We start from the raw sequence: 25,862 nt of genomic DNA, 5'->3' as shown, positions 1-25,862 counted from the left end.
GGGTGGGGAGACAAACGATCGTGTGGCTATAGACCTGGAAATCCAGAATGCATGACATTTAAGCATAATATAAGTAAGCATAATATAAGTAGGTCCTGTTCTTTGTCACTTGTAAAAGTCATTAAAATAGAAGACATGCAAACCCAACTATTTACTTTAAAGATAATTTAGCATATTGACTTTTAAAATGATTATTTTTCCTTTTATTGGTGTGTGTATGTGTTTGTGTTTGCGTGGGTGTGAGTGTACATGGAAAATGTGGAGGTTGATATCAGGGGTCTACCTTGATTTCTCTCCATTTATATATATATCCAGGGTCTCTCAATTGAACCCAGAGCTACAGATTCAGCTAGTTTACCTAGCTAGCTGTCTCTGGGACCCCTGTATTCTACACTTTGCAGTGTGATTACAGGATTGCGTTGCCATATACAGGATTCTATAGTCTCATCTTTTAAAATGAATTTTTATGAGCTAGGAAGAGGACTCAATGGGTAGAACACTTTCTGTACAAGCATGATAACTGGACTGCAAATCTCCAGTACTCACTTAAAACCTAGGTGTGGTGTTACCTCCATGTAATCTCAGTAGCTGTGGGGTGAGGCAGGCGGGTGGATCTTGGGTGATGGCTGGACAGCTAGCCTGCCCCAAAGTACAAGCTCCAAGGTCAGATAGAGACACTATCTTAGAAGTCGTTGCCGAAGGAAGACTTCTGGCGTCAGCCTGCATGAGTGAGCACTATTCACGTGTCATGTGCATAAACAAACAATTACCATACAAAGTAATCGTCTTAGACAGGGTTTCTAGTGCTGTGATGCCATGATCAACAATGACCTGGGGAGGAAAGGATTTATTTAGCTTACATTTATAGTTCGTCATTAAGGGAAGTCAAGACAGTAACTCAAGGAGCCTGAAGGTAAGAAGAGGCCTTTGAGGAGCACTGCTTACTGGCTTGCTCACCATTGCTAGCTCATTATCCTTTCTTGTACAACTAGTGCTACCTGCCCAGGAATGGCAGTGTTTCCCTCTAGCCCCACAGTGAGGACAATCTGATAGACATTGTCTCAAGTAAGATCCCTTTTTTCCAGATATTCTAGGTTTGTGTCATGTTGACAAAAAGCAACCAATATACTAATGGATTTCATTATGACATTTGATATGCTAACATATTATTTAAAGGACAGCTGTAGCGTGTAGTTTCTACTACCACACTTTAAGCTCTGGGTAGAACATGCTATCAGCCTTCACTCTGGTTCTCTTGGATCCACAGATGAAAGATACACACACACACACACACACACACACACACACACACACACACTCACACATCACACTAGCTTATTTTTAATATGCTTTTTAGCTCATGGCTGGATACCTCAAAGCCTCCTGCCACTAATGTGCCCTTCCCTTCACTCCCAGCTCAACACCTCTAAATCTGCCCTCAGCTTAGTTGTGTGTCTAATCTCCCACCTGCTACCCCAGGCCCAGTTAGGGAGGTGACCAGTGGCCACTCCACCTGAGATCTCGCATGGCTCATGGCTCTCTCTCCCTCTGAAGCATGGCAATTTGTTTTTCTTTCTCCTGTGTCTCCTAACCTGCTTGTGGAAACCTGGAAGTCCCGCCCAGTTATTAGCCACTAGCATATTTATTGATCAATCAAGAGTCAACTAGGACCCTCAACAACTAGAACAGGACCCTCAGCGATCACAAGCAGATCACCAATCAAAGCATCAGAACCACCCCACAACAGCTTTACAAGGAATGGAAAGTGTACTTGTTGTTTGCTACATAGAGATCTACACATAGATTAACCTCATGATTTGGGGGGGGGGTTAGGGATGAAAAGGGAGAGTTGAAATGTCCCAGTTTGAAAACAGCAAAACCCTGACAGCTACTATATGGTTGTTGAAACTCTATACAATGGTACTGTGAATGCTTAGAGTGGATCCTAAGTGAGGCCAGTCATAACATCTCCCTCATAGACACACCCAGAGATTGTTTCATGATGAGCCTAAATGCTGTTAAATTGACAACCAAAAGTAAACGTCATATGGCCTACATATTAGGAGGACTAAAGCCATAACATGTGATCATGTGTGCATGGGATTAAAATGACAACTTTGGAACAAGCAGAGAGGAGCAGAAAAATAAATAAATTACCACCACTCAAAGTAGGGTGTCTAATAGCAAAAACTCAAATCCTGAAGCAAGGAGAACAGAATTAACCACGTGGGGAGGACCTTTCAGGCCAGGTGTGTGCCTGGAGCACAGGAGGGACAGCGAATGTGTTGGCTCCCCTCCACATTCCCTTAGATACATGTGAACCATTAATTTTGATTTAAAAAAATTATTTATTTTTTATGTGTATGAGTGTTTTGCCTGAATGTAGGCCTGCACCATATTCATGAAATGGCTATAGACACCAGAAGAGAGTCTTATATCCCCTGGAACTGAAGCCACGGGTAGCTTTAACCACCATGTGTGTGCTGGGTACTTTAGAACAGCAACCAGTGCTCTTAACCACTGAGCTATCACTAAAGCCCAATATGTGAAACTCTGCATACAAAAATTATAATGTCATTGGTCAAACACCAAGGTAATACAACTCTGGAGAGCTCTCCTTGTGGAGCAGTCACGTTCGACATACTTATTTGCATTAAAACATGTTTGACCTCTTTGGGAACTAAGGACTGTCATTTACACCATTGATTATCAGTCTAATGGGCTAGCTCGTTATAAAACACAGACACGCAAGTCAGTGCTAAGCTGTAGCGCCCTGGTAGTACTCAACAACCACATTTACTGAAGGCCCTTGGGCTCTGTTTCTGTTTTTGTTTCATTTGGCAAGATGAAGTCTGATCAAACTTTCAAATGCAGGACTTAATCAAACTTTCTTCTGCCTCTGAAGAGCGTGAGACAGAGAGATGCACTTCCAGACTTGAGTCTGTGAAGGCTGCTGGGTAGTGGAGGGGAGAGGCTGTGGAGTAGTTCATTGCAAACATAAAATGTCTTATGTCAGTGTCTTTGTTTTAAAGATGTATGGAAAACCAACTTCATGCCATGCTATTCCAATAAGAACACTGCTGCAAGTTTACCTTACCACCTTAAACGACATCAACTTCCTGAATGGAAAGATAGATATCCTAGGTAGCACAGCCAGTGTAACCCTATGACCCTCCAAACTACAGCCATATTCATCAATGTGTCATTCATCTTCCTTCCTTCCTTCCTTCCTTCCTTCCTTCCTTCCTTCCTTCCTTCCTTCCTTCCTTCCTTCCTTCCTTCTTCCCTCCCTCCTACCCTCCTTCCCTCCTTCCCTCCCTCCTTCCCTCTGTCTTTTTTCTTTACCTCCTTCCCTTTCTCTCTCTTGCTCCAGCCCTCCCCCCCCCCACTCCAGACCCCGTTTGCTCCAGCCCCCACTTTCTCCAGGCCCTTTCTTTCTTTCTTTCTTTGGTTGCTAAATAGCAGGCACAGACATGAGGGGCTCAGGCCATGTGCTGGGGCCTGTGAGTTCAGTCTCTGCTGCAGGCTGAGAAGGAGGTCACTGAGAAGATGTCTCAGGCCCATGAGTAAAGTGAAAGAACCAGAGGCTGAAGCAGGCCAAGGCTGAGATGGATAGTCCCATCTGCAGGGGAAGAAAGAGGTCACAGTAAAGAAGTCACATGACCCTGGGGTCCCAGGCAGCATTAGGCAAAGGACACCCAGGAGAAGACCACCATCTATCCTCCAGACCCCCTTCTGGCAGAACAGGATCAAGTCCTCGGTAACCTTTCCCATGTGTCCAGAAATCCATGAAAACTACCTCATAATCCAGGACACTGGTGTTGGAGATATGCCCATTCAATAGGAGGGTTCATCAGGTACTGAACTACTTCTTCATGCCACAGCAGGGCCCTCAACCTCCTGGAGGGTAGCACACCTAGTACTTATTACAGTCTTGGTACTTAAAGTTTTCTTGTTTTATCTTGTGTGTCTTTAATGAGTATAGTTGTCGGCTTTTATATGTGTTCAGGCAAGCAATATGCACCAGTGTGGCCATTTTTTTAGTCTAGTAGGGAAAATTCTTTGAAGAAAGGAATTAAACTATTCCCTTTTACTGGGATTTATCTATGAAAAATAATAAAAATAGTTTATTATTTTATACTTTATTATTTAAAGCCAGCCTTAAAGTTGTCTATTTTGGCTAAGGGTCAGAACAACGAATACTAACATGGCATTGAGGCTGCTATTGGTGTATCTTAATCCAAATCACTAGATGATTGGATGCAAGAATTTGCTTGTATTGTTTTGTATAATTTTGTGTAAATGTTAAAAAGTAAGACTTTAGGGGCTAGAGAGGTGGCTCAGCTGTTGAATGTTTACAGGAGGCATCCACCAGGCACTGAACTACTTCTCTGTGCCATAATAGGTCCCTTTGGCAGAGGACCTGACTTTGCTTCCCAGCACCTATGTCAGGCTGCTCACACACCACCTGTAACTCCAGCTCAGGATGATCCTCTGTCTCTGGCCTCCAGGGCCATATGTACTCACGTGCACACACACACATTAACAGAGCTAAAAGTAACTTTAAAAGTAAAGCTCTTTCATGCAAAAAAAATGTTGAGAAAGATCAGCAACTTGGTCTTTAAGAAATATGATACCCACACATGTCTTAATATAAGGAAGGAGGAAGACATATTTTTACAATGGCTTAGTCGCTAAAATCACTTGTCCTCTACTTTGAAACATTTGGCCAGATATGGGCTGTGTGCTCACTTCCACTGCACAAGCTCTTGTTCGTGATGGGATGAGAAGGTGTGACTCACATTTTCCCCTTGTTTCCATTATTACAGTGTCACGTGAGTTTTCCCTTCTCTGTGTCCACATTTCTTCCTGCTCTTAAGCATTTTCATACACGTTTCGTTCAAGCTTCTGACCGCATTGAAGAATGTATATTCCCGTTACTTGGACAGGGTTAAGTATGGTTTAGCTATGTTAAATAACTCACTCAAGTACATGTGTTAAAACTTTTGTTTGTTCTATACATGTACTAAGAAGCAGATGCTGTGAAATAAGCCAGAGACACAGCTGTGGATTAAACAGTCTCTGTATTAAGGAGGAGACGGGAACATAAACAGAAAGTTATAGGAAAAAATGGAGAAAGCCAATACCAAGGGCTAAGCAGTGGGCACTAAGGGTAAACCTTAGGGACATTCCTAATCTGAACTTGGGAGGTGGCATGAGTAAGGGAAAGCTTCATGGATAACTAAGCTACACCCTGAAGGACAAGTAGGAGACAATTAAGATGCCATTGAGGGTATGAGATTTCAGATAGGAAACATCAGTATACAAAGGCTATTTTTTACATATTTTACATATGTGAGAAGAAACATGCTCTACCAGATATTTCCTGTAGAGCTGGCTAACACAGCGCTTGAGTGGGGCAAGGCCGCTTTGTAGGGAGCGTGTGAAGTCTGGAGTGAGTGTGTACTACTGACTTGAGCACGGCCATGTCAAGGACCCAATGCTTGAGACCATGGCGATGGCAGCACCCCTCCCCCCACCCCCATCTATGTTAGAATGTCGACTAGCTTGATTTTGTCCAGGAAGCCACAGCTGCAGTGAGGTCAGGGCAGGAAGACACAGTTTTGCCCCAGTCCTCAGTTATGTGCTCTTACAGTCTTCCTGCCTCCTCTTCTGAAATGAACCTTGAGCCTTGGATGCTACGTGGGACATGTTACAGATGTCCCATTTATGACTGGGCACTCCACAGACATCTGTGTTCTGTGCTTTCATCAGCTGTGAGTCTCTGTATTTAACAAAGATGCTTCTCTGTTGGGGACTAAAAGCTTCACTAACCTACAGTTCTAGAGACGTAGATTTAGAAGGCAGTTTCATACTATGATCATTTATCAAAATAATAGTAGATTCACCCTCTAGGGACTGTGAGATTCCTCAGTTGAGTTTCCTCCTATGGGGTGGATGATTCCCCCCAATAATAGTCATTCCATTATTGCACTTCCGGATTGCAGCTCGTAGGGTTCACACTGTGTGTGACTGTTGGTGACTTTCCTTCTTCAGTGGCCTGCATAGGACTGGCTGGGGCTAGGAAAGCTAGCCCTCAGGAGGAGGACAATGCCAGTACCAACTTGATTTCTCCAAGTACAGTGACCTGAAGTGGAAACTTCTGGTTTCTTTGGAAAGTCAGTTATGTCAAATAATGTTTTGCTAGGGCACACAGATGGAAGGATGTTTTGCTAAAGCAGACACGTGAAAGAATGTTTTCCTGAAGCAGACATAAGTGAAGGGAGGTTTTGCTAAAGCAAACACATGAAAGGATGCATGAATTAAGAAGGAAATAAATATGACCCAAAAGATGGTGGACGATGCTGGATGGTATTGGTGTGCCTTGCCATTCCTTAGTGGTCATTGTTTGTCATGACTTTATAGAAAGAAACACTTGCAAAAACTTCTGGTGGTGTTCTGAAGGCTTTTTTTTTTTTGCCAATTCTGTGGACTTGTGCTGGTTGGCAGGGCGATGTCAGTTGATACAGACCCATGTGGAATTCTGCTAAGACAGACTACGTGGTGTTTTGCTAAGGCAAGGCCCTTGCGAGGACATGTAATGTTTACAGGGAATATAAATAGGACTTGACGGACAGTGATGGGGCCTGCATAGCTAGATTTGCAACATTTTGTTGGTCTTGCATATTCATCTTTGCTGAGCTTCACTTTGTAGAGAGAGGCATGACAGGGAACTTCTGGTGTCTCTGCTGGTCCTGGTTGCTCCTGCTGACTCCTGCCAATTCCATGGAGGTCTGGCTGTTTCTGTTGGGCCGTGTCACCACTGCTGATTCATGTTTGCTATTCTGACTCTCCTGAACTGGTCTACAGGTTTATAAACAGTCAATGCAGATTGGATTTGCTCCAAAGAACTATTTCTAAACAGGTCCACTTCCCCTGTATCCTAATAACCTTTCTTCTACTACCTCTGGTGGGTCTTGGGCTAGAAGGGAGGCTAACGCATTTAAGAACCCTTATTAAAAGTAGTATTTGAAAAATATCAGCCTACAGTGACCAAAGCAAGCGTGTGATGTCTTCAGTAAAGGGCCTCCTATCAAGTTCTGGTGAGCAACTAGAGCAGTGGCTATTGTCTGCATTACCTTGCAGGTCTCTGGGCCACCCCTCTCTGCAACCCAGCACTGGCTTTGTATTGAGCAACATACAGCTTCTGGGAGGCACACTATTCCTCCTGGAGGGCAACTTCAATTGGTATTTTTGTATACACATCTGTGTATCGAAGAGTTTCTAATAGATTCCTTTGCAGCTTTTCAAACACCCCTGGTGTTAGCTTTCCTGTCTCATCCTCTTATCTTCCCAACCCTTCTGAACATTTCTCTATTAAAAATTTCAAAAGGATTAATTTATGCTTTTATAAATTAATATGTATGGATGTTTTGTCTGCATGTATATGAGTGTGCCCTGGTGCCTGCAGAAGCCAGAAGAGGGCTTGGATCCACTGGAACTGGAGTTACAGATGGTTGTGGATCACCATGTAGGTGCTGAGCATCGAACCCAGGTCCTTTAGAAGCACAACAGGTACACTTAACCACTAAGCCATCTTTCCAACCTCAATTTGACTCTTTTAAATATTTGCTGGTACCCTGAATGTGGGGACTGGGAGCACACCACAGCCTGCACTATAATGATAAATATTCTTATTTTTGTGTATTTCATATATAATAAGGACATATAGACAAATTTCTAATATTTATATTTGTAACATTTTAAAAACTGAAGTTAAGTAAACAAAACAGTATAGTAAACTGCTGAGTAGACTTACTGAATAGACTTACTAAAATCACAGGTTATCATTACTCTAGTAGGTCTCTGGGTAGCCTCTCAGTTGGTGCTTTTGAAATTGGAGGGTGCTTACTTGGTTTTCTTAATGAAAGGAGAGAGTCCAAGCATTTGCTGGATAGAAATCAGAAGGGTAAAGCATTTTGAAACACAGTCTCTCAAATCTCCCATTGGATATTTAAGAGGGGAAAAGTCTGTTTAATGATCTGAACCTGAAATTTAGCCCATTTAATGTATAAACTTAATATTGTTGTTTTAAAGTTTTAATGTACAGTGATTTCTCTTCTAGGGCTGTAACTATGCTGTTATCCAGGACCTAATCAGGAGAAGGCAAACAGACCATATTATTTTAACATAATAACTTAATATGGGGATTACTTACCAGATGTAAGAGGGCTGAAGAAAGCAGTAAATAGAGACTATAACTTCCAGAAGCAGCTGTCAGTAACAGGTCTTGGAGAAGGCGTCCCTTTCCTGGTCATCTGTACCCTTCGACCCAAGGGGTCTGAACCCATCTTAGAGTTTTTCTCTCTCCCTCCCACCCACCCCAGGTTTCTTTACTTATTTTTTTAAAATATGATTTTCAAAGAAGTAGAATCACAATACCTCCCCCTTTTTCTCCCTCTCGCCCAGGGGTACTCAATCTGTGGTTGTGACCCCACTGGGGAGTAGAACCACCCTTTCACTGGGGTTGCTCAAGACCATCAGAAAAACACCGAGGTTTACATTATGATTCATCACAGTAGCAAAATTACTGTTATGGTGTATCAATGGAAACTTTTATGGTTGAGGTCATGACAACCTGAGTAACTGAGTCAAAGGGTCGCAGCATTAGCAAGGTTGAGGACCACTGCTCTAGCTCCTTCCAGATACCCAACCTCCACCCTCTCCCACGTCCCACCACTCTCAAGCTGATAGCCTTGTTTTCTTTGATTGTTACAGACATATGTATGTATATGTATGCAGAAAATATCAACACAGCTTGTTGAGTCCATTTTTGTTACTTTTGTGTATGTGGTTTCAGGACTGACCATTATGCACTGGACATTTGGAATTATAGCTATCTGTAGGATAGGCATGGAGGCTTTTATGGTAATCCTAATACTCAGGGGGGCAGTGCAGGAGGAGTGTCACGCGTTAGGGGCCAGCCTGGGTTACAGAGTACAGAGTGAGATCCATTCTCGAAAGCACAGAACAAAGTGGTTTTCCGTAAGCTTCTGCTATAAAGCTAAAAGCTGCCACAGAAACTCTAGATCAGACAGTCCTCTCTGTACTCACAGTAATCTCTGTGTGGAAGTCAACTGATTTCCTGTTAGTAGCAAAGCAGCTTCCCAGCCAGGGCCACACCTCCTTTTTGTCTGTTGCTCCCCTAGACTAAGGAAACTCAAATGACTCAGTGTTGGTCTTGACTTAAAATTCAATGGAACCATTACTTTGTTTTCTGCTAGAAATATCTATTTGTTGGGTGTTAAGACCTCTGACCCTGCCGAGCTCAAGTGGCAGGTTCTAGAAACAGCAATGGTGTGAGTGGACTCTGGGGTGTAATGATGAGACGAAACACTTCTACCCCCAAGGCCACTGCCTGTTACCCTACGCTTGATTCTTGGACTGTGTGTTTTGGGATAAATATTTCTGCTAGATGTGGTATGTTGATTCAGAACACACAGAGTGCCCTTTCTTTACCTTAAGAGGGGATATGAAAGTTTATTGTGCCGTTCGGTTCCGTCATGTTTCCAGGTCCGCTCTAGCTATCTGGTCTGAGGTCAAGGATAAGACTGGCAAATTCTTTTTTTTTTTCTTTTCTTAGATATTTTCTTCATTTACATTTCAAATGCTATCCCGAAAGACCCCTATTACCACCCCCCACCCCCGCCTTGCTCACCAACCCACCCACTCCCACTTAAGACTGACAAATTCTATTCGTGTGACTCTACTCCTGTATTTGCTTTGCTGTAATATCCAAACTATGTTTATTGGTGTTTATTGTCAGAAACATTTTGAGCATAGAGGGAATCAATGCCTACATTATGCACCTACTATACTGAAAATAAATGACTGTGCCTCCATGATATTAAGGTAGCAAGCCAGTGCAGTGCAAACAACCAGCACCGGGCAACCTGTTTCTTTTGGAAATAAGAACTCATTGGTTGATCTCTGATGCTGTCCGATGGTAACCTTACTGCAGAGAAGACATTGAGCTTGTGCATGGACTTCAGTTCTGAAGGATGGATGCATGCATCTAGGCTTCCTCCTTGTCTCCTTTTTATGGATTGCTCCATCTTTGCTGTTTCTGTAGGCTGCTGACTGCATCCGTGAGTGAACACCAATCTACGTCTCTGAGTGCCTCTCAAGTCAGACGAAGACATTTGGTTTGCTGCCAGAAATGACTCCCTTTGAGGAAGCTCCTCACTGGCATTGTAAGGGTGGAATTACCAGCTTGTGCTCAGGCACTGAGTACCATCTGTAAAACTTTTCATTGGCTTTAAATTCTTCAAGGAGACAAAAGTGCCAGGAGTAATTATCAGATGAATCTAAGTTACCTGCTAAAGCAACTTACTTATGCTTTCTGAGCCTGCTCAGTCTCTTCTGTGCACATTCTGTGTTGGGGGCATTGTGCTGGTGTGGACTCAGTCACATGGCTGGTAGGTCAGACATACTCAGTTCCTAAGAGCAGCTGAGGTTGCAAACTTGATGCTTCAGGGCCAGTCAAATTCAGTTAGCAAGCCAGATCCCTTTTCTCAAATGGATTAGTTATCTGTAGGAGAGGAAATGGCTTGCACTGGAATTAATGTCTTCTTGATAGCTCTTTTAATCAAGACCACCAGAGGCTCCATATAGCATCTCTATTTGCCACAGGCCTTTCCAATGTTTGCTTCCTCTGAGTTATAGGGTTCCCCTATAGCATTGTTTTCTGTAAAAGCAATTCTTGGGGGAGGTGTTCTATGCTCCTTTGCTCCCAGATAACTTCAAGGTGTTTCCTACTCCTGATCTGACCCATCTTAGCCCCCGAGTAAATGACACAAGGACCTGGTATTTTTATTAACAAGCTGCAGCAGTAATAGCTGGCAGATTCTGATCTATTCTAACCCAACTATGCTGCTAATACCCACCTATTCAGTTTATAATTGAAAAAAAGAGACTTTTATTGGACTAAAAAAGGTGAATTGTAGGGAGGATATCTTGTTTCTGTGTGGATATGGCACCCGTCGATAGTAAATCTGACGGTCTAATGGCTTCAGCAGGAAATAGGAGGTGAGACATCCAGGAGGCAGAAAGGATTCTGGGATAGTGCCAGGTATAGGAGATTTGCCCAGGGAAGAAGTGACAAGATGGATGCATGGTACCTGAGCACAAGTAACCAACCATGTGGCAGAATGTAGGTTAGAATAAATGGGTTATTTTAAGTTATGATCTAGTCAGAGAAGAGCCTAGCTATATGGCAAGGTATTTGTAAATATATTTTGAGACTGAGTCTTATTATTTCTGGGAGCATGGGGCTGGCAGGAAGAACCAGACAAACTTCTACACTGTTACTTGCCATCTGGTCTTGCCCTGGCTGGCTCTGGTCCACCTGTGTCCTCATGGCTGTTCTGTCATTGCGATCTCATGGCTAATCCTCCTGGTCTTTCCACATGGTCTCTCCACACCTTCTTCTCCTTGTGGCTTTCCTCTACCCTCTCCTCTGCTTTGGGACCCCCTGACTGGGATTGGAAGTCCCACCCTGTTCTCTTCTGCCCAGGTAATTGGTTGGTCAGCACTTTATTAGCCAATCAGAGGTGATGGGAAATAATTTTTATATAACATTGAGACAGGAGATGCTTGGCCTTGCCCCCGTGTCTGGACTGCAACCAGATGTGTGGGCATGGAAACAAGCACCTGAATACAAACGTGCACAAAATCATCCCCAACAATTTCCATGCATCCCTAATGAAAAGAGCCCAAGTATGGGTTACTTGGTACATAGGTCAAAGCACACACTCATATGTGGTGTATTTTGCTTCCAAAATCCAAAGGGATACAGCAAGTATAATGTCTCTTTTGCTAGTAATGTGCCTGCATCCATGTTTTTAGTTGCTAATAACACAATGCCACAGACTTGCTACGTTATAGAGAAAAGAGATTTATTTCAGTTCAGAGCTCTGGAGGAGTTAGATCTACTGACAGCCTTCTTGCTGGCTGATCCTGAACTGGGTAAAGGGTGTTACATGTCAAGAAACAGGGAGCGTGCTGTATATACGTAGGTATCTGTTCTTGACTCCTCCCCCCCCCTTTCTAGTTTAAAAGTAAGTTTATTTGGGACACGGGGAGGGGGTCTGGGAAAGGGAGTAGAGGCCGAGAAAGAAAAGGGACAGAGAAGGACAGAAAGAGAGAGGAGAAAGATGGAAAGAGGTCATCTGGGAACATGTGTGTGTGTATGAAAGAGGGAGAGAGATGGGGAGGGAGAGAGACGGAGAGGGAGACTCCCTTTCTTATACTGCCAATAATACTTCAACCATGAGGCCCCACCCTAATAGATTTCTCTTACTCCATTCAACTGCAGAACCCTTCCCCTAGAAATACCACAGGTAGATTAAGTTTCCTCCTTCTGAGTGGGGATCAAAATTTAACGTGTGTAGCCCTGAGGGACACTCAAACTGACCCGGGGTAGTGGTGTAAAGGATGACAATTTATCTTTTACTTCTCTTGATCGCATCCAGATCTCTGGACCACCAGCAATGTCAGTAAAATGGCGAACTCCCTGGAGGTGTGTAGCCCATACTCTGGCACATATGTGTCTTGTTAAAGTATCTCACACACTTACTTTCTGTTCTGTTCTGTCTAATCATCTGAGGTGTCTTTAACACGGTGATCGAGCCGAGCTTATATTACATAAACAAGATTGAAAAGGTGAACTCATGGGCTCAGTCCATAGAAATGGGAATAGTTTTAAAAACATTTGCTCTCTCAGTAGATGTGTGCCAGGTGCCTCACTCTGTGTCCTTTTGTTGAAGTATAGTTATAGCACTAGTTGGCACAACTCTTACTTGAGTTAACTATGATTTGTAGTTAAACTCACAAGTCCTCCTGCCAGCCACACGGACTAATGGGTTAGTTAAATGGAGCTGTTCTATTCCATTACCGCTCCCCTCCTCCACCCATCTCCTATATGCTCTATGGCGGTGCTGATGTCTACATTTCAAACGAGTCAGTACTACCCCTATTCTTCTAGTCTATTAATAGTTGCAAAGGGCTTCTGGTCAGTCTGCCCTGTTGGGATTCAGACCCAGGACAAACAGCTGAGGTGCATATTTAACATACCAAAGCAGACCTAGCCTCCATGTTCTCCCAGCATCCCTCAGTGCCTACCAGGCATACCCTGCCCTTTACCCTGAACTTTCCAACCCAGAGGCTGGGTTTCCCCTCTCCCAGATGCCTTTTCCTATATAATCCAGGCATTTGGTCTCTCTTCCTTTCTCTCTCTCTGTTAAGTGCTCTTTCTCTCCCCACCCCCCAACTTCTGTCTCCCTTCCCCGGTCTCATTCATGGGGAACACTGAACTCATCTGTCTTAGTCAGGGTTTCTATTCCTGCACAAACATCATGACCAAGAAGCAAGTTGGGGAGGAAAGGGTTTATTTGGCTTACACTTCCATGCTGCTGTTCATCACCAAAGGAAGTCAGGACTGGAACTCAAACAGGTCAGGGAGCAGGAGCTGATGCAGAGGCCATGGAGGGATGTTCTTTACTGGCTTGCCTCCCCTGGCTTGCTCAGCCTGCTCTCTTATAGAACCCAAGACTACCAGCCCAGAGATGGTTCCACCTACAAGGGGCCTTTCCCCCTTGATCACTAATTGAGAAAATGCCCTACAGCCAGATCTCATGGAGGCATTTCCTCAACTGAAGCTCCTTTCTCTGTGATAACTCCAGCTGTGTCAAGTTGACACAAAACTAGCCAGTACAATTGACCCCTTGTCAACTTGACACAAAAACACATCACTAGTAAGCCTCAACCCTTACATTCTTATTCATCCCCAAGATCTAAATAACTTTAAAAGTCCCACAGTCTTTACAAATTCTTAAAATTTCAATCTCTCTTAAAATCCAAAGTCTTTTTACAATTAAAAGTCTCTTAACTGTGGGCTCCACTAAAACAGTTTCTTCCTTCAAGAGGGAAAATATCAGGGCACAGTCACAAAGCAAAAATCAATGTCCAACCGTCCAATGTCTGGGATCCAACTCACGATCTTCTGGACTCCTCCAAGGGCTTGGGTCACTTCTCCAGCCATACCCTTTGTAGCACACTCGTCATCCTCTGGGCTCCAGATGCCTGTACTCCACTGCTGCTGCTGTTCTTGGTGGTCATCTTATGGTACTGGTATCTTCAAAAATCTGCATGACCCCTTCAGTCCTGGGCCTTCAATTGCAACTGAGGCTGCACCTTCACCAATGGCCTCTCACAGTGCCGAGCCTCAGCCGCTCTGCGCGACCACTTCATGCCTTCAAAACCAGCACCACCTGGGTGACCCTTACATATTACCAAGTCCCGCTGCAGCAGGAGTACAACCTTGGCTATCTCTGAAACACAGCCTCTTTGTGCTTTCAGAAAATCCTTCCCAGAAGATGTCACCTCAGTGATGCTGGTCTCTTCTTAATCACCGCTAATTTCTTAGCTCCAGCTAACCAGCATCAATAGTCCCAGTAATGCAAAGTTTTTGCTTTAGTAGTTCTGGTATCTTGTTAACCACAGCTGATTCTTCAGCCCCAGTTAACCAGAACTACAAAATCTTCATAATCAAAACAGCAATGGCCCTGAAAAGAGTCTTTAATTTTCCCTCTGAAATTTCACAAATCAGAGCTCCATCTTCTACACTGTTCTCAACATTATCTTCCAAGCTCCTACACAACATCTGACAGATCTCTTAACAACGAATGGATCTTCAAGCCCAAAGTTCCAAAGTCCTTCCACAGTCCTCCCCAAAACATGGTCAGGTTGTCACAGGAATACCCCACTCCCAGTACCAATTTGTCTTAGTCAGGGTTTCTATTCCTGCACAAACATCATGACCAAGAAGCAAGTTGGGGAGGAAAGGGTTTATTCGGCTTACACTTCCATGCTGCTGTTCATCACCAAAGGAAGTCAGGACTGGAACTCAAACAGGTCAGGGAGCAGGAGCTGATGCAGAGGCCATGGAGGGATGTTCTTTACTGGCTTGCCTCCCCTGGCTTGCTCAGCCTGCTCTCTTATAGAACCCAAGACTACCAGCCCAGAGATGGTTCCACCTACAAGGGGCCTTTCCCCCTTGATCACTAATTGAGAAAATGCCCTACAGCCAGATCTCATGGAGGCATTTCCTCAACTGAAGCTCCTTTCTCTGTGATAACTCCAGCTGTGTCAAGTTGACACAAAACTAGCCAGTACATCATCCAAGAGTGGTTTCTCAATAAATCTGCCTTTATATATACTCTAACCTGGCTCGAATTGGCTCATCTCACTGGCAGAGAAATAACTTATCACATCCCACCATGATAGCCTTTACTAAAGAAATCTTGGGATTTTGTTACTGATTGAGTATGCATCCTGTTACATATGACACATGTAACTATATTATAGGCCTGCAGTGACTTAGACCTGTGTATCAGATCATGGATTACCATTGCCATAAGCCTCAATTTCATTGGTGGACCAGGAGGGTGCTTGGAATCTTACAGACCAGCAAGAGTTTAGAAAGTCTATAGTAGACTGGGCAGTAGTGGTGCATGTCTTTAATCCTAGCACTTGGGAGGCAGAGGCAGGCGGATTTCTGAGTTAGAGGCCAGCCTGGTCTACAGAGGGAGCTCCAGGACAGCCAGGGCTACACAGAGAAACCCTGTCTCAAACAAACAAACAAACAAACAAACAGTCTCTAATAATCACTGAAATGTTTGGGCTTCTCCTTTGTCCCAGTGTTTAGCCACCCTGGAAATAACAGCAGGTTCCTCTGAGGAGAATTTGAGCATATATTTATGGCAGTGCTGTAGAGTGCTCCAGAAGGGGACTAACTTCTTCTTTCAAGGGGTTCAGTGTCTGTGACCTGTGACCTGGGTCAGTAAGAGTCGGGGTGAGAGGGAGGACGTGGTTGTGATGCCACAGCCAGGTTTCAGGTGGCAGGCCCATGAGCATTGCAACGTTTTCCCACATATTTAGTTGTTAGGTTTGATATCCTGCCAACTATTAAAGTTTAAGTGCTGTTTTGTCTCTGCTGTCCATGAACTTGTGTTTGTGCCAATGTCATTTGGGTATTGCCACCCCCAGCTTCTCAGTACAGCAGGAATCAGGGAGCTAGCTCAGTGGAAGCCTGCAGCCCCATAGACATACATTACAGAGTTTTTCTGCTGTTGCCCTGACTAATGTATTTTACAGAATCATGATGTATATGTTTATATACATGTATGTATAAAGATGCACTAACAAGTAAGTCCTGACTCTCTAGAAAGGCACTCAAGTTAATTATTTTAGCCTATTTTTTTTTCTTTTTATTAGACACTTGGCCTGTTCAAATTTCACAACACCTCACAGCATATGTGTTTGTATACAAATGCACGGTAACATACATGTGAAGAAGGTGAAGGACAACTTTGGGCAATTGGTTCTTTCCTTCTACCTTTTTTTTTTTTTTTTTTCTGAGGTGGGATCTGTTGTTTCTGTGCTGTGTGTTCTGGGCTAGCTGGCCTAGTCTCCTGTCTTCACCCAGCTTACCATGGCCATTCTTGGATTACTTTGTGTCATATCTGGCTTGTTATGTGGGTTCAGGGAATCAAACTGGTACTTTTCAGGCTCACATGGCAAATGTTTCTACCTAGAGAGTCATCTCATGGCTGTTTTCGGTTTGAAACAGGGTCAGGCTGGCTTTAAACTTGATGTAGCTGAGATGACCTTGAACCCCTGACCTAGTCTACAGTAATGAGATTGTGGGCTCTCTGATCTTGACATTTGAGTTGCTAAACTGCACATTTGGATTGTACTACACATTGTGCTCTTGACCACAATGTATCCACAATGTTACTGCTTAGTCTTCTAGCAGGGTTGGGGCATATGTATCATTTAGTTGTTGAACTATTCAGCATTTCTTTTTCACTTCTTACCTAACTAGAGCAGGATATTGAATTTTAAAATAAATTTGTGTAAGCAGATAATGTTATGTTTGAATTCCATTCAGAGAAGTGAAGGCAATGCTAAAGCACTATTCATTATTTCTATGAGAGGAAATGTCTCGTAGGGTTACAGCCTGCTGTGGCGGCTCACACTTGGGATGTAGAAATAGGAGGAGAGAGAGTTCAAGGCCAGATTGCCAGCATTATAGCAAGAGACCAACTCAGAAAGAGAGGGGTTAGGTGGGTAGAGGGGCTGACTCTGACTCAAGAACTCATGCATATGCATGTCCATGGTGACCTAAAGCAGATCTTGAGTGAATCTGTCAACGTACATAATTTTTTTTTATCTCTCCTTATAAATATGCTTATATTTAGCCAGGGAATTCCCTGTCCATTTGCTTACAAATCTATGTAAGATACTAGTAAGTTGATGAAAGGCAGCATGAAGAGGTGCTTCATACAAGCAGCAAATCACCGAGAAGGGTCTCAGGAGCAGCAACTTTGGAGTATGTGTGTCTGCTTCTCACTGGTAGCCGCAGAGACCCTGGATGGTGCTTCCTTGGGCCCCCTTTTCTGCAGGAGTAGAATCAGTGTCTAGGATAGGTAGGAGTAGCTTTGGGATTTAGCTGCTTCACCAGCCAGAGTGGGTAGAGGATAAAGGCAAGGATGCTACCTGATTGCTGGAGCTCCCTTCTCCTATGAGATCTTCGTTGAGGCACTGACAACGGGGAAGAAGAAATCTACAGCTGGTTTGTGAGTGAACTATAGAGGCAGGTGTGGGGCAGGCGCACTTTGTAGTTCTGATTTGCTGTTCAACAGTCTTGAAGGTCCTGCTTAGGGGTACCAGTAGCTTCTTGGGTGTGGGCTATCTCTTACTTCCCTGCTTCACTTTCTTCTCTAGATTTCAGCTTTCCCCTCTTTCAGGAAGCCTGCCCTTAGCCACTGGTCTAGTCTGGTCTTTTTGTTGTTGTTGATTTTTTTTGTTGTTGTTGTTTTGTTTTTCGAGACAGGATTTCTCTGTGTAGCCCTGGCTGTCCTGGAACTCACTTTGTAGACCAGGCTGGCCTCGAGCGCAGAAATCCGCCTGCCCCTGTCTCCCGAGTGCTGGGATTAAAGGCACGAGCCACCACTGCCTGGTTTAGTCTGGTCTTTTGCTTCCTAAGTACTTCTCCTGATGATCCTTTATTTCGGTTTGGAATTATATTAATCCGCAATGGCTATCTGGTTTATATGAGTATCCTTTGAGAGTAGTCACCTGTCTTACTCACGGGCTCTAGTGTGACCAAAAAAAAAAAAAAAAAAAAAAATGACCAAAAACAACTTGAGGAAGAAAGAGTTTGTTTGTACTTCCACTTCCACATCACAGTTCATCACTGAAGGAAGACACGGCAGTAACGGAAGCAGGAACCTGGAAGCAGGAACTGAAGCACATGCCAGGAAGAAGTGCTGCTTACTGGCTTGGTGCTCATGGCTTGCTCAGTCTGCTTTATTGTACACCCAAGATTACCCCCACCCAGGGTGACACAACTCACAGAGAGGGACCCCGACCACATTAATCATCAGTTTTTCTTGATTAATTTTCTTAATGCCCCTACCAGCTTCCCCATAGATCAATCTGGTGGGAGCCTTTAAAAACAAACAAACAAACTGAGGCTCCCTCTTCTCAAATGACTGTAGCCCGTGTCAAGTAGAGGTAAAAACTAACCAGCAGAATATCTTACCTGCTTATGCTCCATTTCTCTCCATGCCCAGTCACTGCCGGAATTTATAAGTGCTTTTCCAGATCGCAGAAATACCAACACTTACTACGGACTGCTACCTCTGTAATAGAAGCCTAATCTGTTGGACAGCTGTCTTCTGTGTGTGTAGGGTGGAAAGTGGGCAGCATGCAACTTACTCTTGTAGGAATAAATCAGCTAGGACTTATTTAATGCGGTAATTTAGTAGGACTCTTTTTCCTTCTCAGTTTCACCTTCAGTCCCAAGCCTAGGCTACCAAGTTAGGGTAGTGTGTGATTTAATTAGGAGGTGACCCGGAGGGTCACAGCTCCCGTTCCCACCGCTATATGTTTAGAGAAACCCTGGACTCACAACGCATCCATGGCCTCCTTATATTAAACAAAGAGACTGTCAGCCCAGCGCCTAGGTGGCAGAAATTCGGAGCGCTGGAGCAATCTGATTAGGGAAAAGGTTTAGGGAAAGAGGGTGTGACGCAGTCTGCAGGGTGAAAGTTGGTGGCCTGTGAGTAGCAAGCTTTCTGGACCCCTGGGGTGTGTCGGCGAGGGATTGCCCCTCGGTGGCGTGCGCGTGGGTGGGATTGCTGGGGAGGGTCGGCGTCAGCTCCCCTCCCCTTTCGGCTGGCTCCTGGCGGAGCGGGGTGCAGGTGTGGGAGGGCGCCGGGGCCGAGGGCTGCGAGGAGCCGCGGCGGGCGGCAGGAGGCAGCGTCGGCCCGGGCGGCGCGAGGCAGCGCGCGGTGATGTCAGTGGCGGCCCGGCTGGCAGCGGCCGGCACTTCCTGTATAAAGGCGGGCGGGCCGGGCTGCGACTCCCGCGAGCCGGGGCTGGGCTCTGAGAGGCAGGCGGCGGCGGCCGAGCGGTGGCGGGGCTGTCACCTTCGCGAGCCTGGCTCCTGGAGCTTTCCCGGGCCGTCCCTTCCGTTTCCCCGGGCTCCCGGCGTTGACATCTGCGGAGCGGAGAGCTGTATGTGCGCGCGCGCGGGAAAGGAAGAATGGCAGTGCTCAAACTCTGCGACCAGGTAGGGGCGCGGGGAGCGGAGAAGGGGGCGCGGCGGGCGCCGAGCGAGCGGAGCGCGCCCCGGGCTGTTTACGCGCAGCCTTTGAGCGTGCACGGCCTGCCGCGGGACTCGGCTCCCGCGCAGTCTCCGCCCTGGGCCGTCGCAAGTGCGCGTTCGCGGCCCGAGAGGGTCGGCGAGATGCGGGAGTGGCCGCCGGACGCGGGGAACGCGGGTCGCAGCCGCACCGGGAGCCTCGGACTGCGTCGTGCACTCTGGAGCAGTCAGCCTTGGGGGTGCTCGGGGCAAGGCTGCCCGCGGGCTCAGGAGGAGGAAGGTGGACGGCGGGAGAGAGGATCGCAGCCTCGCAGCCCCGCTTCCCCGGACCTCTCCCGCGCCAGGCAAGAGACTGGCCGGGATCCCCGCTCCCGTGCAATAGACTGTCTTCGTCGGTTGGATAGGGCACCCCGACTTCCTCTTTAGTTGCCCAGGGGCTGGGTGTGGGATGTGGGATTGGGGGTGCAGAGAGACGAGAGCTCTCGGCCCAGGTCTCCGAATAGGAGATGGAGTCAGGTCCCAGGCTCAGCTCGCAGGCGCTGGTGCCCCTCAGCTTTGTTGCTTTTCTGACCAAGACATCACACCGGGCAGCCCCGGAGTTCAGCTTGAAGCCATGAGATTATTTATTGAATCCGATTGACAGTCTTTGCTACAGGTCTGGACATTGACACACAAGGGAAGTCCAACTAAATTGCGTGAAAAACAAAACAAAACAAAACCAACCTCACAATTCTTTACATGAAAATGGGGGAAACGTCCGGGTTTATGCATCTACACTGAAATGAATATTGTTTGGGGGGGGGGGCTGATAAGCAGAGAGGCGATCTTGACTTTGATACATGGTGTCAAACAGGCCAGTCCCCTCTATTAAGCACCTCCAACTTCTTAATAGGCTGCATCTGTGGTGTCTTGCTAGTTAGAATCCAGCCAGAATATTCTGCAACTTAAATGCAACCTTTGCGGTAGTGAGCCACAATGGTTTGTTTTGCCCCTTTAGATTAAATTTACTTCAGCTTGCTTCCCTTAAGTATTTACAGCCCCACTTTTTTCCCCTCCCCGCCTTGGTTCAGAAGTCCCTGAGTTAAAAACTCTGTTAAATTTAGCAGGGAGAGCAGCTGTTAATTGTGTGAACCTGCCCCTCCTCGTTGGCTACTGAGCATTTAAAGTGCTTGTAAATTGATATTAGGATTTTCTCTACCCTTTGTTCCCAATTTTTGCCAACTGTTAGACATCTGCTTATTTTAAGTCTTATGTTGTATTGTGTCCAGAGGCCTGTCAACGATGATGGTACACATTCCCCTACTTTGTTAATTCCTAAGTCTGCAGAGTTGAGTAGAAAAACACGGTGCTAGTAGGCATTGGTATGTTATACATAGGAAAGCATTCGGTGTAGAATTTTACTTAGAAAGGTGCTAGTCATTTATCCTGAATTCCTTATTTTCTAAGTAAAACAGCTGATTGGGAAAAGCAAGGGTCTTCCTCAAGATCCTCAGCTGTCTGCTGGCGGGGTCCACCTCCTAGGCTGCTCCGGAGGCCCTGAGATATCTCTTCTTCCTTTCAGCAGATGTGGTGAGGCAGGCCATGAAGGAGCTTCTTCCCAAAATACCCCAGCCCTGGTGAAAAGTGTATCACTGGGCTTTCCCCAGCCCTGGTGAAGGGTGTATCACTGGGCTTTGGGGGCACAGAAAGTTATTCTCCGGCTTCTCAGAGCAAGGGTTTCAAAGATGTTTGTCTCTGGCAATCTTTCTAAACACACCCTCTTTGTTTTGTTAGTAAACCTCACTTGCCATCGGGGAGAAAGAGGTAAAACATTCATTTGACTCCATCTCCTGACATATAGAAAGAGCCAAGGAGTTCTGTGATCCAGGAACACCTAAAAACCACCAGTCTGTCTTGGGACAAAGCCAGAGGAAGATGGGGTGTGGTGGTGGTAGGGTGGGGTGGGGTGCAGTGGTGAGCAAAGATGGTTTCTGTGTTTCTTTAGGTCCAGGAAGTGTGTTCTTCTTGCCTTATATAGTCTTACTTTTTGTTTGAATCTTACTTCTTAGAAGTTGGCTTTTAACCTCAGCTACTCATGCTAACAACCTGTGGATTAAACTCCTCCCAGAAGAGCTTTGCCCCATCACTGTGGGTGGGGAGCCACCTGCATGGAATCCCTGCTTCAGTTTGAGGTGGATCAGCTTGCTCTCTCCCCAGGGATGCTGTGACCATCCCATCATCCTTCTCTAGTCTGTTCAATGTCCTGTTTGGAAGGCGAATCTTGATTTTTTTTGGCCACAGCTCTTTGATTTTTGGTTTGAGGACACATTCTGGCTGCTGATAACTTGGATGTAATCGCAGTGAGAGGTTATCATCAATGACTTTTTCTGTCCTACTGACACTGAAGGCTGGAACTGGCTGGGTGGCTGTGGTCATCACTTTGACAGCCAATTCTGCATTGACCTCTGAGTCCAGCAAGAGAAGGGTTATGATTTTTTCTAACTTGTTTTGGGAAAATTAAAAAGTCAGGGGGAAGGGAGAGGCTGCTGTGGTTTTTAGTCTTCTACTGTGAAAAGGAACTGGGAGCTTGTGCTCCGAACAAGCCTGACACTTAGCACTTCTGCATTTGTCTGTCTGTCCTCTTGCTATTGTTTTTCTTTCTGGAAGTATGTCGGGGACCGTTCCCCCCCCCCCCAGGACTGAGGGGTTTCCCAGCATGTGATGGTAAAGCTGGGACAATTCCTAGCAACTGGAGGAATTGGTTGGTTACCCTCTGCAACATTGTTATTTAATCTATGCAATTAATATAGTAAGATAACCATTTCCTCATATGTGGGCATTAAGACATTTGTTGACATCTTGGGAGAACTGAGCTAATCATAAGGCTGAAGAACGTTTCATCACATGCAAACGCAATGTGTTTAGCTTGTAATAAATAATCATGCAGCCTTTTGCAACTGGACTTTGGAGTTGAACTTTTATGTTGAGTCTTTAGGGTGCATTCCTTACGAATAGAGGCAAAGTATGTGGAGATTATTAGTGCACTGCCATGTTAGTCTGGCACTTGCCTTTTCAAAGTTACAGGTTTTCGGGGTCCTTGTCTACCGTTTGAATGGTCTACTCCTGATATGAGTTTGCTAACGATAGCAGAGCTGCTCCATTTCTCTCGAAGAGTCTGGTAGACAAACAGCTTTGGCAGTTGGCCCCTTTGGAGCTTCCCGCCTGGAGGCCTTATGGTTTAGTAGCTCTTCGCCAAGTGCTAGCTCACTCTCCAGTCACCCACCTCCTTGCCAAAGGCACTGTCTGGCAGCTGTGGCAGTGACCAGATAATAGAAATCCTGAAGCTCAGAAAGGATTTCTGGCCACAGTGTGAGGCCTTTGGACATTTTTTTTTTTTTTAAACAATCAAGCTGTCCTGTATTTTCAGCTACACTCTCTGTGCTGGATTGCAACCCAACAGTGTGTATGCGGCAGGAGCGGAAAAAGGACAGATTTATCTTGGAGGTTCTGTTCTGGTTAAGACATATCACCCATGGCATGGTTTGGGGAGTGTACTTGATGGCTGGCATTTCATGCCTGTGCATCATGGTGGCTTACAGTGATGTCGCTCTTCTTGTGTGCTCGGTCCTTGCAGTGAATCATCTCTCTTAATCCCCACAGTCACACTAGCAGGGAGGTGGGCACTCCCACTTTATAGCAGAGGAAACAGGAGCAGGGAGGCTAATGACTTGGGCAGGTCACACCCCCAGAGAGCAGTTGAGCACAGTGTCCTCCCATGGCAGTTTGATTGCACGGGTGGGGCTCTCTCACAAGGCTATACTTTTCATAGCTGAAAAGCCAGCAACAGGTTATAGAGCTCATGTCTCTTCTCTTAGTTATGGGGAAACTCGGGCAAGGCAGCATGGACTCCACCCCGCACATGGGGTCAGACCCACCTCGGTCAGAGTGAGGACCTGCTGAGAGGCCTCTGTATCTGCGGGCCTCCTTAACCTCTACACCCAGTGGATGATGTGTTGGTAGCATGGTGACTCTTTCCTCTCTTATTTATTTATTTATTTATTTATTTATTTATTTATTTATTTATGTGTGGCATGGGAGCCTGTAATCACCTTTAATGTTGGGCTGCCTTAGGAAACCAGAAAGCCAGACAAGCAAATGCAGAGGAGTTTTAACAGTGGAGATAACTCCTGGTGGCATCTTGATATGCAGCCTTTAAAGGTCCTGCTTATCCAGGTACAGATTTTACATGTTCTGTGTGATAATATCGGTATCTTCAATTATGCTGATACCTGCTTTCCATACCAATGACTTTTCTAAGTAAAGTTGTGCTTCTCTTAAATACCTCACTATCTGCTTCAGGATAAATGAAAGTCCAGCCCTGAATAGATGAAGCCTCCTCTTTTAAAAGAACACTTTAGCTTTCACTTCCGTTATTCTAAATAGAGAGTAAACATAAACTTGAAAAGGCGCAGTTCTTATACAAGACAGAAGACCAAGACATCTTAAAAAAAGCTTTATATTTCAGCAAGATAAATACAATTTATCAACATACATTTACAATGTAATATTAAATTACTTTAAATTTTTATATTTAGTATAATTTTCTTTACATTCAAGAATTTCTAGTTTTTGTTTCTGTGTGTGTGTGTGAGTTGTGTTTTGCATATGTGGAGGTCAGGGAACTATGGGTATCTATTTTTCACTGTGGGGTTTAGAAAATCAGACTTAAGTCATTAGGCTTGGTGGCAAGCACTTTTTGCCACTGAGCTATCTAGCCATCCCTGCATAGATTCCTGTAACCAAGACATCTGATAATGCTGTGCTTTTCAAAGTTCTTTCAGATATGATGCTCAGAGAGACAGTGAAATGGCCCAGGTAAAGTCTCTTGTTGCACAAGGCTGATTTGAGTTGGATCCCAGGAACTCAAGTACAGACAGATGATGGAGCGAACCAACTCCATAGAGCTCTCCTCTGCTCTCCACGTGTTCATTATGGTGCACATACACATGTGCCCCCCCCCCCCAATAAAACAATGAAAACATGATAGAACACTTTTGTCCAAAACTCCAAAGGAAATTCCATATTGAAGCTAATATCTTAAACAATGGGGCTGGAAGTATTGCCTGTTGGGTAAGACACTTGCTATCAAGCCTGAAGACCTGAGTTCAATCCCTGGGGCCCACATGGTAGGAGGAGAGAACTGGCTCCTGCAAGTTGTCTTCTGACCTCCACATATATGTTGTGGCTCACGTGCATATTTCCTCCCTCAAGAAATTAATAAATAAAATGTAGTTAAAAAGAATCTTTTACAGTAGTGGTGCTATTTTTAAGGATTATTGATAATATTTTCTGAAAGTCTCTTTGTATATGAAAACTCCTGGTGACTGGTTCAGTATTTTGTCCTGTTTTCCTTCATGATTTCCTCATGCACTCAAATATTTTAAAATGATCATCGATGATTGGGAGCTACATAGACTTTGATGATGACGTCACTTTTGTATAATCTAGGGTCCTTTGAGAACAATGAGGGTGCTATTGAATATTGGCTGGAAAGAGACCGTCCAGATACGTCTGTAAACATAATCACATGTAGACTCCTCTTGCCTCTGTTTGCCCTCCTGAGTTTTGACAGTGACACCGAACTGGTTTGGCTCATATGAATTAGGTCTACACTGGAGCCTGTTGGCCATGTGTAAGCCCAGGGTTAGATCATGGCTTTTACTTCACACATTGGCTCTGAGCAGGTGATGGTGGGTTGCAAAGGCAACTGATAGAGGCATTCTGAGTCTTACTGTCAAAGATCGGGGAGGGCGTGATGACCTAATCTCTGTTGCTGTGGACTTAAGTCAAGGGGAATTGTGTACATTGTGTGTCAGACAACACTTGGAGGTCAGACTCAATCTGTGGGTTCTAGGTTCCTCTTTGTCAAATAAAGATGTGGGCTGGATGTCTTGGCAGTCCTGAGCTCTGCCCTGTTCCTTCTGTGGCTCAGTTCTTATAATGGGGTTTGCTTTATAGTGTCTCCCGTGCATGAGGCTATGATGTGTGCATTTGCACATGAGCTGTTATTTGGTTAGCCAGGCAACAAGGTTAAATGGTTGCAGGTTCCTAAAGAGGTTATTCATTCAATGTCAGTGATCTAGAAACTGAT

At 45.1% G+C, this 25,862-nt stretch overlaps 1 protein-coding gene across 2 annotated transcripts in view; it reads left to right on the top strand.

Annotated features, from left to right (window-relative positions):
- Positions 1-19,482: 19,482 nt before the first annotated feature.
- Positions 19,483-25,862, top strand: part of Ankrd44 (ankyrin repeat domain 44) — a 301,804-nt gene continuing 295,424 nt past the window's right edge. For both annotated transcript variants that reach the window (XM_021160936.3, XM_029478049.2), the window contains exon 1: positions 19,483-19,699. In XM_021160936.3, coding sequence (XP_021016595.1) covers positions 19,673-19,699 — 27 coding nt within the window. In that variant the 5' untranslated portion in view covers positions 19,483-19,672. The remainder of the gene's footprint in view (positions 19,700-25,862) is intronic.

Source organism: Mus caroli, unplaced genomic scaffold (assembly GCF_978045245.1).
Source record: "Mus caroli unplaced genomic scaffold, Mus_caroli_1 scaffold_1, whole genome shotgun sequence".
Taxonomy (NCBI): Eukaryota; Metazoa; Chordata; class Mammalia; order Rodentia; family Muridae; genus Mus; species Mus caroli.
The sequence above is the reverse complement of the archived record's forward strand: the minus strand, read 5'-3'. Positions and strand labels throughout refer to the sequence as shown.